Source organism: Sphaerodactylus townsendi, linkage group LG13 (genome assembly GCF_021028975.2).
Source record: "Sphaerodactylus townsendi isolate TG3544 linkage group LG13, MPM_Stown_v2.3, whole genome shotgun sequence".
Taxonomy (NCBI): Eukaryota; Metazoa; Chordata; class Lepidosauria; order Squamata; family Sphaerodactylidae; genus Sphaerodactylus; species Sphaerodactylus townsendi.
Window position 1 is genome coordinate 48,424,662 of NC_059437.1, and position 15,694 is coordinate 48,440,355.

Genomic DNA, 15,694 nt, shown 5'->3' on the forward strand with positions numbered 1-15,694 from the left:
GGGATGCTATTTATTTATTATTTAAGATATCTCTACACTGCCTCTTGCAAGACCTGCTCAAGGCCAATTGCAATTACAGCCGCCCCTTCCACATCGTGACTTCCCCCTGCATTTTTAATTTATGGCGGGTTGGCATAAGAAATGACTGCAAATGGAAGCAGGCTCTGCTGCCCAGCACTTATGCCAGTGCTAGGGAGGCCATCTTATGGCTGCTGGCAATGGAAGAGTAACACTGTCATGCCAGGCATCCCCCTCCCCTCCCCAACGGGCAAGCCAGGGAATGGATTTATGAGGATTTTCCAGATTGTGGGGGGCATCACGCCTCTAAGAAGAAGAGTTTGGATTTATCCACCACATCCCCACCCCCGTAAGGAGAATCAAAGTGGTTTACAAGCTCCTTTCCCTTCCTCCCCAAAAACAGACACCTTGTGAGCTAGGTGGGGCTGAGAGAGTTCCAAAGAACTGTGACGAGCCCAAGGTCACCCAGCAAGAATGTAGGAGTGCGAAAGCACATCTGGTTCACCAGATAAGCCTCTGCCACTCAGGTGGAGGAGTGGGGAATCAAACCCAGTTCCTCCAGATTAGAATCCACCTGCTCTTAACCACTACACCACGCTGGCTCTCTAACTCTCGCGATGTGGATGGATACAACTGTAGTTCCCTGCTAAGCTCACACTTGTATTCAAATTGCTTTCATATAGCACTGTTTTTTTTAAAAAAAAATGACCGGTTTTAGGCTTGCCATCTTTAGCAACAGCAACTTCAGGCTCAGAAGGCCTCAGCAAGACTTCCAAAACAAAAACAAAACTTTCCTTCCACACCCTGCTTCTGAAACTCTATTGGCATTCAACAACCAATTTTCCATCCCACCAGAATCTCAATTAAAACTAGTTCCATGTTCTTTCTTGTCGTCATCATGGTGAAAAGTTGTATCATCACACTTTAAAAACAGTTAGGTTTACACTTTCAGAGGATTCCATGAAAGAATTGCAAAAGTTCACATATACATTACGGGAATGCAATCGTGCATTAAAACGCTGCATGTTTTATTTGCGTGTTAAAATAAGTTCTGTCAACAAGGCACACTTTGGGCTGAAAGAGAAAATCAAAAGAAGGAAAATCTCTACATTATAAGGCCGTGGTGGCGAACCTTTGGCACTCCAGATGTTATGGACTACAATTCCCATCAGCCTCTACCAGCATGGCCAATTGGCCATGCTGGCAGGGGCTGATGGGAATTGTAGTCCATAACATCTGGAGTGCCAAAGGTTTGCCACCACTGTATAAGGTGACCTTTCTTTGAAGAGGTTGCATTATTTGCTTTCCTGCAAGTATTATTTTATTTACTACATTTGTACCGTGCCCTTTTTCCCAGGAGCTAAGAATCACATGCAGAAGAGTTTCCTATGTCTATGGCTCATTCCGCACATGCAGAATAATGCACTTTCAAACTGCTTTCAATGCTCTTTGAAGCTGTGCAGAATGGCAAAATCCACTTGCAAACAATTGTGAAAGTGGTTTGAAAACGCATTATTTTGCGTGTGCGGAAGGGGCCCCCTATTTTATAACTCTACAAGGTAACTTGCGGCCCCATCCGGTATGGCGCAGCCCCCCCCCCCCCAAGAGGTCTGTGGTGCCTCGGCAAACAAGCAAAGAGGGGAACATTTCCAACGGTGCTGCAAGCCCCCTATGCAGCCCAAAGGGCCACACCTGCCTTTTTGCAGTAAATAAGCGTATGCCAAAATGGTTCAGGTTTAAGTCAGTTCCGCTTCCAGGAGGGCCCATCAGTGCCAGTCTGGGCTCCTCTGCTGGTGGAGCACTGGTGCTACAGCTGTGTTGGCACCAGGGTATCGTGTAACTATGTCGTTCTTTGTCAAGCGCACGAGCCGAGGTTGGGCGGGAGACACCGTGCTCGGCACAGCGAAGCTGGCAGTACAGGCACAATACAGTACAGTCGGAGAGAGGTTGCTACCACACAGCAGCTCTTCCCTTGAGCCTTTTTTTAATCTAGACACTCACCTAGCAGCCGGAGATGCCGTGCACCTGGCTCGTGCATCGAACCTACTCCTGCAAACACTCCCCATCCTGGCCAGCGCTGAGGAGTCAAGTGAGCACTTGTAAGTCACTGCACAGCTTTCTCCAGGGCTGCTTGTGGGACTCAAGAGAAAGGGAGGGGAGGGCATTCCAGTGCAGGGTTCCCCGCATCTGGTCTGGTGCTGAGGAGCTGAGCATCTCTGTGCTTGTGCCTGGTTGTGGCTCTGAGTCTGGGCCTGCGTGGGCTGTCTCATCTTCCTCAGGTGCCTCTGCTGGTGGCTGAGGAAAGGGTGCGATGCCAGTGTTTCATTCCTCATCTGACAAGTCCTCGGTGTCCCCTGGCACAGCTAAGCCTGGCTGGGCAATCACACGCCCTGGCATTGCTGTAAGTTTTCCAGCACCGGCATAGAGGCCGCTTATGCCGCACTGAGTGGCATCCACACTGGGGCAGGGGTCACACTGCATCCAGAGCCTTCACACACACACACACCACACACACACACACACACACACACACTCCAGATTGCACAGTGAGGCTGAGACACGGCCACTAGTCTGAGGTCACCAGGCAAACTGTACTGGTTAACCCAAGAGCTGAGTGCCAGTCTTTCCAATATAGCCCCAACAGACTGTACCTGCATCAGACTGGCTTTCTAAGAACATGAAACATGAATGCAATGAAGCTGAAAACTAGCGAACCCTCCAAGGTAAAGTCAACATTTGGTGCTTTAGGGCTTTGCTGTATAGCACATTTTTTACTGGAGGAAGGTACTTCCCCACAGGTTGTCTAAGCAAGAAAACAGAAGCGCTCCAAACATCTAGAAGGGCAGACCATCCATTATACCCCTCTCCTTCCTATCACCACAGCTCGTTTATCTTTTCTTTTCGGGTTGTACCATTAACTGCCTTGGGAGTTCCCCTGGTTAAACGGCAGCCTACAAATGTAGTAAATAAAACGAACGTATTTAACCAGAAACACTTCCCCAGAACACCTGTCTGCCACAAAAAGATTAAGGATCATGGCAATAGCAGCTGTTCAGTTACTTCCTGGTCCACAAAGCACTGCAACTTGATCCTCGACACATTTACTGGAAGAAGTCTACCTGGTTTCAACTGGACCACGTCAGTACGGCTTGGACTGGAGAACCCAGAGAGCCGGTGCCCATTCTAAATTTAAAGCGACACTTCCGCATGATCAAAAGCAGTCAAACATCTTACCTCGTCGTTGATAACCTCAGACTGCTCTTCCTCCTCCTCCTCCTCCAAATCCAGGTCATTCTGCCTCAGGTACGCTTGCAGCGGCATACAGAGCTTCTTCTTAAACGCCAAGAAATCCATCATGTTCCCTTGAAGATGCTGCAGGAAGAACAACTCAATCAGGTATTCCTTGAACGTCTCTTTCAGGACCTCCATTTGCTTGAGGTGGTGCTCCAAGCATTGCTTCCTCATCTGAGCAGTCTCTTGAGTCGCAGGGGGAATCTCCTCCATCTTTTTGGCCTTCTTCACCACGGTGCACACCGAAGGAGCAAGGGGGAGACCCGTCAGCCCCTGCGCCATGCTGGCTCGGGAAGGGCTCGTGGGAGGGGGCGCCGATGTCATCCCGAACGTGGGCGGCCCGCCCACACCGGCAATCAGACCGCCAGGAGTCCTATCGTACCCCAGAGGTCTGCTGAGCTGCTGCCCCTGCAGGACCTGCTGCTGCTGCATGCCTTGGATAATGTTGCTAATTTGCGGCGGCAGGTTGTTTGTCGTAATGTGGCCGGGACTCGGCAAAGGCTGGATATTTGCCCCGCTAGCGACGGGGCTCTGCGGTCCAAGGTGGTGAATGGTGCCCCCGGTCTGTGAGTGTGGCTGGGACAGTCGGCGTTCTCTCACTGTGGCAGGCGCTCCGGGAGAAGCAAGCTGCACCTGAGCCGCAGCGCCTTGAGACAGCTGGGTGATCCCGGATCCTTCCTGATACACGAAGTGCCCGCCGTTCGAAGGGCTCAAGCTGATCTGCCGGACGAGCACGCTGGCATCTACGAAGCCTCGCGTGGGACTCTGGCTGCACATGCCCAAGCCGGGCCCCGGGGTACCTGTCCGAACGTTTGATATGGACTGAACGGGCACGGGGTTGGGCTGCGTGGGGCTTTGAGACTGAACCTGAGGAGGCAAGGGTGAAGTGACTTGGATGTAGGAGGGCGACCCATGCTCAAACCTCCTTTGCTGAGGACTAAATTGAAAACTTGGGGACGTCGGGCTGGGGATGGGCAGAGGGGTCAGTGTGATTTGCTGGTTTCCTGCAGTGACGGAGCCAACGTTCTGCAGGGTGATGTTGACGTTTTGTCCAGCCACTGGGCTCCGGCTCATTATAAACTGTTGGATTTGGTAACCGGGAGACTGTGGGGCGGATGGGCTGGCGGAAGGAGCGAACGAGGCCGCGGGAGACTGTGGCAGAGTCGCCTGCTGGTCTTCGCTCTCGCTGCCAGTGAAAGACCGGGACCTTTGGAGCTGGCGCTGCGCATTTTGAGGCCCGTTCCCATGGTGCATTATCACCTTTGTTTAATGGTCTCGAATTCTAAAAAAGAAACAAAACATTCTGTTAAGGGAAATATCCTTCTGACTCAGGAAACATTTCGCGTTTGGCGACACAATTCTCCCATTCCTCAGTTTGACAGTCTTGCCTCTCCCTGTTCTTTATTTTCTAGGCTATTTCAGACATTTAAATCAAAGTTCTTCAGAGTACAAATCTCCTTTTTCTAATGCTACCTTCTAGAGAACCACACAAATTCTGGATGTGTATAAATGAATAACTTTTTTAAAAGTCTCCCATTAAATGCTATTCAGTTGCCTTCCCCGCTGACACAAAATTAAATTCGAAAAATCACTTGAAACTGTGTGAAGATGCCATTTAAATTGCTCTGATATCAAAGAAAATTTTTCACATTCACTCCTTTGTTCTCAGTGAAGTCTGAGTTTCTTCAGAACATCTGACATAAAAGAACAGGAAATGTGCTCATTAAAAATAGGCCTTAGTAGCCAGCAAAATTTGGTTGTCGCCAGCCAACCCTGCTCTCCCCTGGGGAAGGGCGGTTTTGTCCCAAATTCAGCCCTTGAGTTTCACAGAAGTCAGGATTCCTCACTGTTTTCTGAGTGCCCTCCAAGCTCAGCATGGGTTAGATCCTTACGTCCGACGAAGATGCCTAAAAGAAACACAGACTTCACTTTGATTTAGAGCTATTGGCTCTAGTATTTCAGTAATGCTGTTATATTTCATAGTGACTTTAAAGACAACCAAATCCTGTGCGGAGGAATTTCACAGCTGGTATCACGACAAAGTGCAGAACTCAATCACTTGTACCACGGTGGATGCTTGTTTTAGCCAGTTAAATCTGTCCATTTATAAACTTGCTATAAATTATTCAAGTATTTCTCATCTCACTTTATGTCATACATAAGACAGCTTAAGCAAGGGTAAAACAACCAAGCACTAAAATATAGTTTAAAATAGCCAAACTCCACTCAAATAGAAAAAATAGAGAATAGGATTATAAAATGCTTGGTTTTTAGAAAGTTATTGTCTTGCAAAAGTACACTGGAAGTATTGAATGAATCCTTCTGGCCAGTGTATTGACTAAGAGGAAATTTAATTCCAAATCTTGTCCTTCTATTTGACTGCTTTGGTAAAGAAAGGGACATAAACCATAACATGCTTCCTCCTTCCCTTTCTGCCTTCCCTTATTTCCTCTCTTTCTAAGTTTATTTATTTACTTCATTTATACTCCACTTTCTCTCCTAACGAGGACCCAAAGCAGCTTACATCCATTCTCCTTTCCTTCAGTTCATTCTTACAACTTTGGGAAGTAGGTTAGTCTGAGAGTGTGTGGCTGGGCCAAAATCACCCAGTCAACTTCCATGGCAAAGGGAGGATTTGAACTCGAGTTTCCCAAGCCCCAGTATGACATTCTACATATTACCCCACTCAGGTTCTCTTCACACCCAATTAAAAAATATTGTACTATTATAACTGACTTTAAAGAGAAAGAAGGCTAATTGTAAAACAACCAACACCTGGACAGTATTCCATTTAATATGACAAGGTTTTATGCACATAATACGTAAAAAAGCTCTAGTTAAACTAGCATTAATAAAAATATTTTATGGTAAACATGCCCAATAGCATGGATGGCACCACCTTTCTTCACTTTTACTGAAAGTTGTAAACGGGCAAAACTTCTCTTCCCACCTGAAGATCCAGAAAATCATTTTCTGCCGTTTTGAATTTTAACAGCACGGAGGGTCATAAACTCGTGATCTTCAATGTGTCATTGAGTTTTCCTGTTACATGCCATGGCTGCTATTTATCTTTCATTAAAAGTCCTACGATCTGCTAAGAGATGCTATTTGATGTGCTGTTTAGGTGTGGGGAAATAATTATAGGAAACATCGACAGGAATTCTGCTGTTTATTTACAATCATGTTAAGATTGACAATCATGCTAATTATTTACATGCTAAGATTCCCCCCCCCCCAAAACCTCCCGTGACCCTTGTAGTCTCTTGCACCATGGGAAAGCCCTTCTAAATCTTCCCAGCAGCCATGTGAGCTTGTTTTTAAAAACAGAAGGGAGTGTTAGAAACCTCTAACAATGCAACTCTGTGCAGTTATTCCTGTCCAAGCTTAAACAAACAGATTTGGACTGGAGTAAATCTGCATATAAACATGCTCCCAAAATGTCATCAGGAAAAAAATGTAAACACTAGCGTCATGCAATGCATGCAGAACATAGTGTGACGGTTTCTGCCTAAAGCTCAGCTGCATGAGCACAACAGTCATCCTTAACAGCCACAAGTAAGCACACCACCATTCTGCACAAAATTACTCCAGCTGAAACTCATTGAAGCAGAGTCTGGATTTATATCCCGCTTTTCTCTATCTTACAGTCTTACAGCAGCATACAAACCCCTTCCCTCCCTCTTCCCAGAACAGGCACCTCGTGAGGTAGGTGGGGCTGGGAGAGTTCTGAGAGAACTGAGACTGACCCAAGGTCACCTAGCAGGTTTCATGTGCAGGAGGGGGGGAATCAAACCTGGTTCTCCAGATGAAAGTCTGCCAATTTTAAGTCCTACCAATTTAAGGCTCTGCAATGTTTCTCCCAAACTAGATTTCCTACCTGCCAAATTCAGCAGTTTTAACACCCCCTATTTCCATCTGAGATGCTTCCCGATGTAATTTATCCTACCCTTTCTCCAATGAACTCCAACTCCAATAATATGGATTACTACTCATCTCTCCCCCACTCCCCCGTTTTTATTTAAGTCTTATTATTTTTACAAGCCCTGTTCTTCTTTCATGGAACACAAAAAGGAAGACCTAGATCCCCACTTCGGCTATAATTTCTGAATAATTATCTTATCCCTCTATTATTTATGGGTCTCCTGATCCTCTCTTCCCCATCCTGACCCTCACAATAAGGCTCTGAGATGGACCTTGCAATAGTCTGCTGCAGCCAAATCGCCCCCAAAAGACTGTTTAGCAGCACCTTAAAGACATACACAATTCCGCTGTCCCTGTTTTAAGCTCACAACAGCCCTGCAAGGTAGATTCCAGAGGGAGAGCCTCATCCTGCAGCCAAACTAACCAACGAAAGAATCCCAGCTCCTGAAAGGATACCCAATTTATAGCGGCACAAAACTTTTGTGAGTTAGCACACCTGATAGGAAAATACTATTTTGGGGTCGTGCCTATCATATTTTCAACCCTGGTCTGGGCACATGGCTCTCCGTGTCCCATTTTAACCCCACAACAACCCTGAGAGGTAAGGCAAGGCAACAGAGAACAGCCCTGCGAGGTAGACTCGCGAAGTAGACTCTAGCCTGTTCCACAAGTCAGAATAGGGAACCGAAGTTCCTTAGCTCCTGAAAGACTAACCAATTTATTGCAGCATAAAAACTTTTACCAAGCCAGTGTGACTCACAGGAGATATCACCTTTTTATCACATTCATATTTCTAACCCTGCTCTAAGCATCATATAGGCCAGTGAAAGCAAACTTATGACATGCGTGTCAGAGCTGACATGCCACCATGTTTTGGGTGTCATGCCAGGGTTCACCAACACTGGACAACGGCTATTCTCCTTGTTTTGGGTCTCAGTCATTTTGGCCATTATTTGATGGTTCTACAGCACCACACATGACTGGACAGCACTTTAAAAAAATGAACATGAAAAGAATTGTTTCTGTTTTGTTCTGAGGGGGGGGGGGGTGGTTGACATGCCAGAAGAGTCAACGGAAGTATTTTCCAAACTTTTGACGTGCCGAGTCCAAAAGATTCACCATCACTGATTTAGACAATCCTTGGCCCTGCTTTCTCCACGACAACCCTGCAAGGTGAGCCAAGGAGGCACTGAACGTCCCTGTGTGTAGGCTACAGCCTGTCCTGCAGCCAAAATAACGAACTGAAGAGTCTCAGCTCTTGGAAAGATTACCCAATTTATGGTGGTCACAAAAACTTCTGGCTGGCCAGCTCCCCCCCTCCGCCATAGGAAAAGACCCTCTGCTTAATCCCATCGATTCCCCATATATGGCTCCCCTTGCGCTTATTTTCTCCACCACAACCCTGTGAGGTGGATTCAAGTCAAAGGGTCCAAGTCCAAATGCAGCGACGGGGCTTAGGAACGGAGCCGGGATTTGAACCTGGGGCTCCCCTTGCCCCTACTTTCTCCACCACAACCCCTTGAGGTGAGTTCAATCAGGATTTGAACCCGGAACTCCCCTTGCATCTAGTTTTTCCACAGCAACCGTGTGAGGTGGGTTCAAGCAACAGGGGACGGCCCAAATGCAGCTACGGACCTTAGCAGCGGAGCCGGGATTGGAACCCAAGGCTTCCCTTGCCCCTATTTCCTCCACAATAACTCTGTAAGGTGAGTTCAAGAGACAGGGGACGCCCCAAATACACTACGGACCTCAGAAGCGGAGCCGGGATTCGAACCCGTGTCTCCCAAAGCCCAGCCCGACACTGTAACCACTACACCACTCCCGAGGATTCCAATCGCCTTCGACCCGCAGCCTCTATCCCACCGCAAGTAGCGTTCGCAACGGCCTTGGCCTCTCTTGTCCCTTTCCGGCCCCCGTTAACTCTTCCACAATGAGGGGGGGCCGTTATGGGCCTCTCGGGGGGCCGGAGCGAAGCGCGGCCTACCACCTCCGCCCGGCCTTCCCTCAGTTAACCGGCCAGCTCTACCGAGCCCCTCTCGAGAGAACCGGGGCGCGTCCAAGCACCGCCGGCTTCCGCTACCGCGCCTCCCGTACCTCCTCGAAGCCGAGCCCGGCTCAAGCCATTCGCACCTCGCAGGAAACTGTCCCGGAGAGGAAGGGGAAAGCGAAAAAGGGAGCATCCGCCGCTTACGAGCGCCGGCGAGGGACAATTCGCCGACGTCCCCCCAGCCCTCTTCGCGTTGGTACAGAAAGGGAAAAGGCTGTCTCGAGCAGCTTCGATTATCCTACTGCGCATGCGGAGTACGGGGAGGGACTTAAACGGGCTCAAGGCAACTCTGGTTTTAAATGGGATAGGCTTGAACTCTAAATTGCTCCGCAGTCTAAATTTTTGATAGAGTAACAGTGTGTAACGGTAAACCCAAGAGGCACAGTGCAATCCCAAACAGTTACTTCCCTCTAAGCTCATTAAAATCAATAGACTTAAGACAAAGTAACTGTATTTAGAATTGCACACTTTTTGGTTTACTGCTTTTTTGTCAAAAATACCCACTGTAATTTTTTATGTGTGTTTCTTTATTAATTGGTACCTGTCTCCCCCCCCCACCCCCCACCCCCCCCCCCCCCCCCCCCCCCTCCCCCCCCCCCCCCCCCCCCCCCCCCCCCCCCCCCCCCCCCCCCCCCACCCCCCCCCCCCCCCCCCCCCCCCCCCCCCCCCCCCACCCCCCGCCACCCGCCCCCCGCGCCACCACACCCCCCCCCGCCCCCCCCCCCCCCCCCCCCCCCCCCCCCCCCCCCCCCCCCCCCCCCCCCCACCCCACCCCCCCCCCCCCCCCCCCCCCCCCCACCCCCCCCCCCCCCCACCCCCCCCCCCCCCCACCCCCCCCCCCCCCCACCCCCCCCCCCCCCCACCCCCCCCCCCCCCCACCCCCCCCCCCCCCCACCCCCCCCCCCCCCCACCCCCCCCCCCCCCCACCCCCCCCCCCCCCCACCCCCCCCCCCCCCCACCCCCCCCCCCCCCCACCCCCCCCCCCCCCCACCCCCCCCCCCCCCCACCCCCCCCCCCCCCCACCCCCCCCCCCCCCCACCCCCCCCCCCCCCCACCCCCCCCCCCCCCCACCCCCCCCCCCCCCCACCCCCCCCCCCCCCCACCCCCCCCCCCCCCCACCCCCCCCCCCCCCCACCCCCCCCCCCCCCCACCCCCCCCCCCCCCCACCCCCCCCCCCCCCCACCCCCCCCCCCCCCCACCCCCCCCCCCCCCCACCCCCCCCCCCCCCCACCCCCCCCCCCCCCCACCCCCCCCCCCCCCCACCCCCCCCCCCCCCCACCCCCCCCCCCCCCCACCCCCCCCCCCCCCCACCCCCCCCCCCCCCCACCCCCCCCCCCCCCCACCCCCCCCCCCCCCCACCCCCCCCCCCCCCCACCCCCCCCCCCCCCCACCCCCCCCCCCCCCCACCCCCCCCCCCCCCCACCCCCCCCCCCCCCCACCCCCCCCCCCCCCCACCCCCCCCCCCCCCCACCCCCCCCCCCCCCCACCCCCCCCCCCCCCCACCCCCCCCCCCCCCCACCCCCCCCCCCCCCCACCCCCCCCCCCCCCCACCCCCCCCCCCCCCCACCCCCCCCCCCCCCCACCCCCCCCCCCCCCCACCCCCCCCCCCCCCCACCCCCCCCCCCCCCCACCCCCCCCCCCCCCCACCCCCCCCCCCCCCCACCCCCCCCCCCCCCCACCCCCCCCCCCCCCCACCCCCCCCCCCCCCCACCCCCCCCCCCCCCCACCCCCCCCCCCCCCCACCCCCCCCCCCCCCCACCCCCCCCCCCCCCCACCCCCCCCCCCCCCCACCCCCCCCCCCCCCCACCCCCCCCCCCCCCCACCCCCCCCCCCCCCCACCCCCCCCCCCCCCCACCCCCCCCCCCCCCCACCCCCCCCCCCCCCCACCCCCCCCCCCCCCCACCCCCCCCCCCCCCCACCCCCCCCCCCCCCCACCCCCCCCCCCCCCCACCCCCCCCCCCCCCCACCCCCCCCCCCCCCCACCCCCCCCCCCCCCCACCCCCCCCCCCCCCCACCCCCCCCCCCCCCCACCCCCCCCCCCCCCCACCCCCCCCCCCCCCCACCCCCCCCCCCCCCCACCCCCCCCCCCCCCCACCCCCCCCCCCCCCCACCCCCCCCCCCCCCCACCCCCCCCCCCCCCCACCCCCCCCCCCCCCCACCCCCCCCCCCCCCCACCCCCCCCCCCCCCCACCCCCCCCCCCCCCCACCCCCCCCCCCCCCCACCCCCCCCCCCCCCCACCCCCCCCCCCCCCCACCCCCCCCCCCCCCCACCCCCCCCCCCCCCCACCCCCCCCCCCCCCCACCCCCCCCCCCCCCCACCCCCCCCCCCCCCCACCCCCCCCCCCCCCCACCCCCCCCCCCCCCCACCCCCCCCCCCCCCCACCCCCCCCCCCCCCCACCCCCCCCCCCCCCCACCCCCCCCCCCCCCCACCCCCCCCCCCCCCCACCCCCCCCCCCCCCCACCCCCCCCCCCCCCCACCCCCCCCCCCCCCCACCCCCCCCCCCCCCCACCCCCCCCCCCCCCCACCCCCCCCCCCCCCCACCCCCCCCCCCCCCCACCCCCCCCCCCCCCCACCCCCCCCCCCCCCCACCCCCCCCCCCCCCCACCCCCCCCCCCCCCCACCCCCCCCCCCCCCCACCCCCCCCCCCCCCCACCCCCCCCCCCCCCCACCCCCCCCCCCCCCCACCCCCCCCCCCCCCCACCCCCCCCCCCCCCCACCCCCCCCCCCCCCCACCCCCCCCCCCCCCCACCCCCCCCCCCCCCCACCCCCCCCCCCCCCCACCCCCCCCCCCCCCCACCCCCCCCCCCCCCCACCCCCCCCCCCCCCCACCCCCCCCCCCCCCCACCCCCCCCCCCCCCCACCCCCCCCCCCCCCCACCCCCCCCCCCCCCCACCCCCCCCCCCCCCCACCCCCCCCCCCCCCCACCCCCCCCCCCCCCCACCCCCCCCCCCCCCCACCCCCCCCCCCCCCCACCCCCCCCCCCCCCCACCCCCCCCCCCCCCCACCCCCCCCCCCCCCCACCCCCCCCCCCCCCCACCCCCCCCCCCCCCCACCCCCCCCCCCCCCCACCCCCCCCCCCCCCCACCCCCCCCCCCCCCCACCCCCCCCCCCCCCCACCCCCCCCCCCCCCCACCCCCCCCCCCCCCCACCCCCCCCCCCCCCCACCCCCCCCCCCCCCCACCCCCCCCCCCCCCCACCCCCCCCCCCCCCCACCCCCCCCCCCCCCCACCCCCCCCCCCCCCCACCCCCCCCCCCCCCCACCCCCCCCCCCCCCCACCCCCCCCCCCCCCCACCCCCCCCCCCCCCCACCCCCCCCCCCCCCCACCCCCCCCCCCCCCCACCCCCCCCCCCCCCCACCCCCCCCCCCCCCCACCCCCCCCCCCCCCCACCCCCCCCCCCCCCCACCCCCCCCCCCCCCCACCCCCCCCCCCCCCCACCCCCCCCCCCCCCCACCCCCCCCCCCCCCCACCCCCCCCCCCCCCCACCCCCCCCCCCCCCCACCCCCCCCCCCCCCCACCCCCCCCCCCCCCCACCCCCCCCCCCCCCCACCCCCCCCCCCCCCCACCCCCCCCCCCCCCCACCCCCCCCCCCCCCCACCCCCCCCCCCCCCCACCCCCCCCCCCCCCCACCCCCCCCCCCCCCCACCCCCCCCCCCCCCCACCCCCCCCCCCCCCCACCCCCCCCCCCCCCCACCCCCCCCCCCCCCCACCCCCCCCCCCCCCCACCCCCCCCCCCCCCCACCCCCCCCCCCCCCCACCCCCCCCCCCCCCCACCCCCCCCCCCCCCCACCCCCCCCCCCCCCCACCCCCCCCCCCCCCCACCCCCCCCCCCCCCCACCCCCCCCCCCCCCCACCCCCCCCCCCCCCCACCCCCCCCCCCCCCCACCCCCCCCCCCCCCCACCCCCCCCCCCCCCCACCCCCCCCCCCCCCCACCCCCCCCCCCCCCCACCCCCCCCCCCCCCCACCCCCCCCCCCCCCCACCCCCCCCCCCCCCCACCCCCCCCCCCCCCCACCCCCCCCCCCCCCCACCCCCCCCCCCCCCCACCCCCCCCCCCCCCCACCCCCCCCCCCCCCCACCCCCCCCCCCCCCCACCCCCCCCCCCCCCCACCCCCCCCCCCCCCCACCCCCCCCCCCCCCCACCCCCCCCCCCCCCCACCCCCCCCCCCCCCCACCCCCCCCCCCCCCCACCCCCCCCCCCCCCCACCCCCCCCCCCCCCCACCCCCCCCCCCCCCCACCCCCCCCCCCCCCCACCCCCCCCCCCCCCCACCCCCCCCCCCCCCCACCCCCCCCCCCCCCCACCCCCCCCCCCCCCCACCCCCCCCCCCCCCCACCCCCCCCCCCCCCCACCCCCCCCCCCCCCCACCCCCCCCCCCCCCCACCCCCCCCCCCCCCCACCCCCCCCCCCCCCCACCCCCCCCCCCCCCCACCCCCCCCCCCCCCCACCCCCCCCCCCCCCCACCCCCCCCCCCCCCCACCCCCCCCCCCCCCCACCCCCCCCCCCCCCCACCCCCCCCCCCCCCCACCCCCCCCCCCCCCCACCCCCCCCCCCCCCCACCCCCCCCCCCCCCCACCCCCCCCCCCCCCCACCCCCCCCCCCCCCCACCCCCCCCCCCCCCCACCCCCCCCCCCCCCCACCCCCCCCCCCCCCCACCCCCCCCCCCCCCCACCCCCCCCCCCCCCCACCCCCCCCCCCCCCCACCCCCCCCCCCCCCCACCCCCCCCCCCCCCCACCCCCCCCCCCCCCCACCCCCCCCCCCCCCCACCCCCCCCCCCCCCCACCCCCCCCCCCCCCCACCCCCCCCCCCCCCCACCCCCCCCCCCCCCCACCCCCCCCCCCCCCCACCCCCCCCCCCCCCCACCCCCCCCCCCCCCCACCCCCCCCCCCCCCCACCCCCCCCCCCCCCCACCCCCCCCCCCCCCCACCCCCCCCCCCCCCCACCCCCCCCCCCCCCCACCCCCCCCCCCCCCCACCCCCCCCCCCCCCCACCCCCCCCCCCCCCCACCCCCCCCCCCCCCCACCCCCCCCCCCCCCCACCCCCCCCCCCCCCCACCCCCCCCCCCCCCCACCCCCCCCCCCCCCCACCCCCCCCCCCCCCCACCCCCCCCCCCCCCCACCCCCCCCCCCCCCCACCCCCCCCCCCCCCCACCCCCCCCCCCCCCCACCCCCCCCCCCCCCCACCCCCCCCCCCCCCCACCCCCCCCCCCCCCCACCCCCCCCCCCCCCCACCCCCCCCCCCCCCCACCCCCCCCCCCCCCCACCCCCCCCCCCCCCCACCCCCCCCCCCCCCCACCCCCCCCCCCCCCCACCCCCCCCCCCCCCCACCCCCCCCCCCCCCCACCCCCCCCCCCCCCCACCCCCCCCCCCCCCCACCCCCCCCCCCCCCCACCCCCCCCCCCCCCCACCCCCCCCCCCCCCCACCCCCCCCCCCCCCCACCCCCCCCCCCCCCCACCCCCCCCCCCCCCCACCCCCCCCCCCCCCCACCCCCCCCCCCCCCCACCCCCCCCCCCCCCCACCCCCCCCCCCCCCCACCCCCCCCCCCCCCCACCCCCCCCCCCCCCCACCCCCCCCCCCCCCCACCCCCCCCCCCCCCCACCCCCCCCCCCCCCCACCCCCCCCCCCCCCCACCCCCCCCCCCCCCCACCCCCCCCCCCCCCCACCCCCCCCCCCCCCCACCCCCCCCCCCCCCCACCCCCCCCCCCCCCCACCCCCCCCCCCCCCCACCCCCCCCCCCCCCCACCCCCCCCCCCCCCCACCCCCCCCCCCCCCCACCCCCCCCCCCCCCCACCCCCCCCCCCCCCCACCCCCCCCCCCCCCCACCCCCCCCCCCCCCCACCCCCCCCCCCCCCCACCCCCCCCCCCCCCCACCCCCCCCCCCCCCCACCCCCCCCCCCCCCCACCCCCCCCCCCCCCCACCCCCCCCCCCCCCCACCCCCCCCCCCCCCCACCCCCCCCCCCCCCCACCCCCCCCCCCCCCCACCCCCCCCCCCCCCCACCCCCCCCCCCCCCCACCCCCCCCCCCCCCCACCCCCCCCCCCCCCCACCCCCCCCCCCCCCCACCCCCCCCCCCCCCCACCCCCCCCCCCCCCCACCCCCCCCCCCCCCCACCCCCCCCCCCCCCCACCCCCCCCCCCCCCCACCCCCCCCCCCCCCCACCCCCCCCCCCCCCCACCCCCCCCCCCCCCCACCCCCCCCCCCCCCCACCCCCCCCCCCCCCCACCCCCCCCCCCCCCCACCCCCCCCCCCCCCCACCCCCCCCCCCCCCCACCCCCCCCCCCCCCCACCCCCCCCCCCCCCCACCCCCCCCCCCCCCCACCCCCCCCCCCCCCCACCCCCCCCCCCCCCCACCCCCCCCCCCCCCCACCCCCCCCCCCCCCCACCCCCCCCCCCCCCCACCCCCCCCCCCCCCCACCC

The 15,694-nt window shown here is 65.1% G+C and overlaps 1 protein-coding gene across 17 annotated transcripts in view; it reads right to left on the minus strand.

The window, feature by feature from the left end:
* The window catches only part of EP400 (E1A binding protein p400), an 80,704-nt gene extending 71,242 nt beyond the window's left edge, over window positions 1-9,462 (minus strand). For all 17 annotated transcript variants that reach the window (XM_048513973.1, XM_048513976.1, XM_048513972.1 and 14 more), the window contains exons 1-2: window positions 9,325-9,462; window positions 3,253-4,591 (exon numbers count right to left, since the gene is read on the minus strand). In XM_048513973.1, coding sequence (XP_048369930.1) covers window positions 3,253-4,563 — 1,311 coding nt within the window. In that variant the 5' untranslated portion in view covers window positions 4,564-4,591; window positions 9,325-9,462. The remainder of the gene's footprint in view (window positions 1-3,252; window positions 4,592-9,324) is intronic.
* Window positions 9,463-15,694: the final 6,232 nt, after the last annotated feature.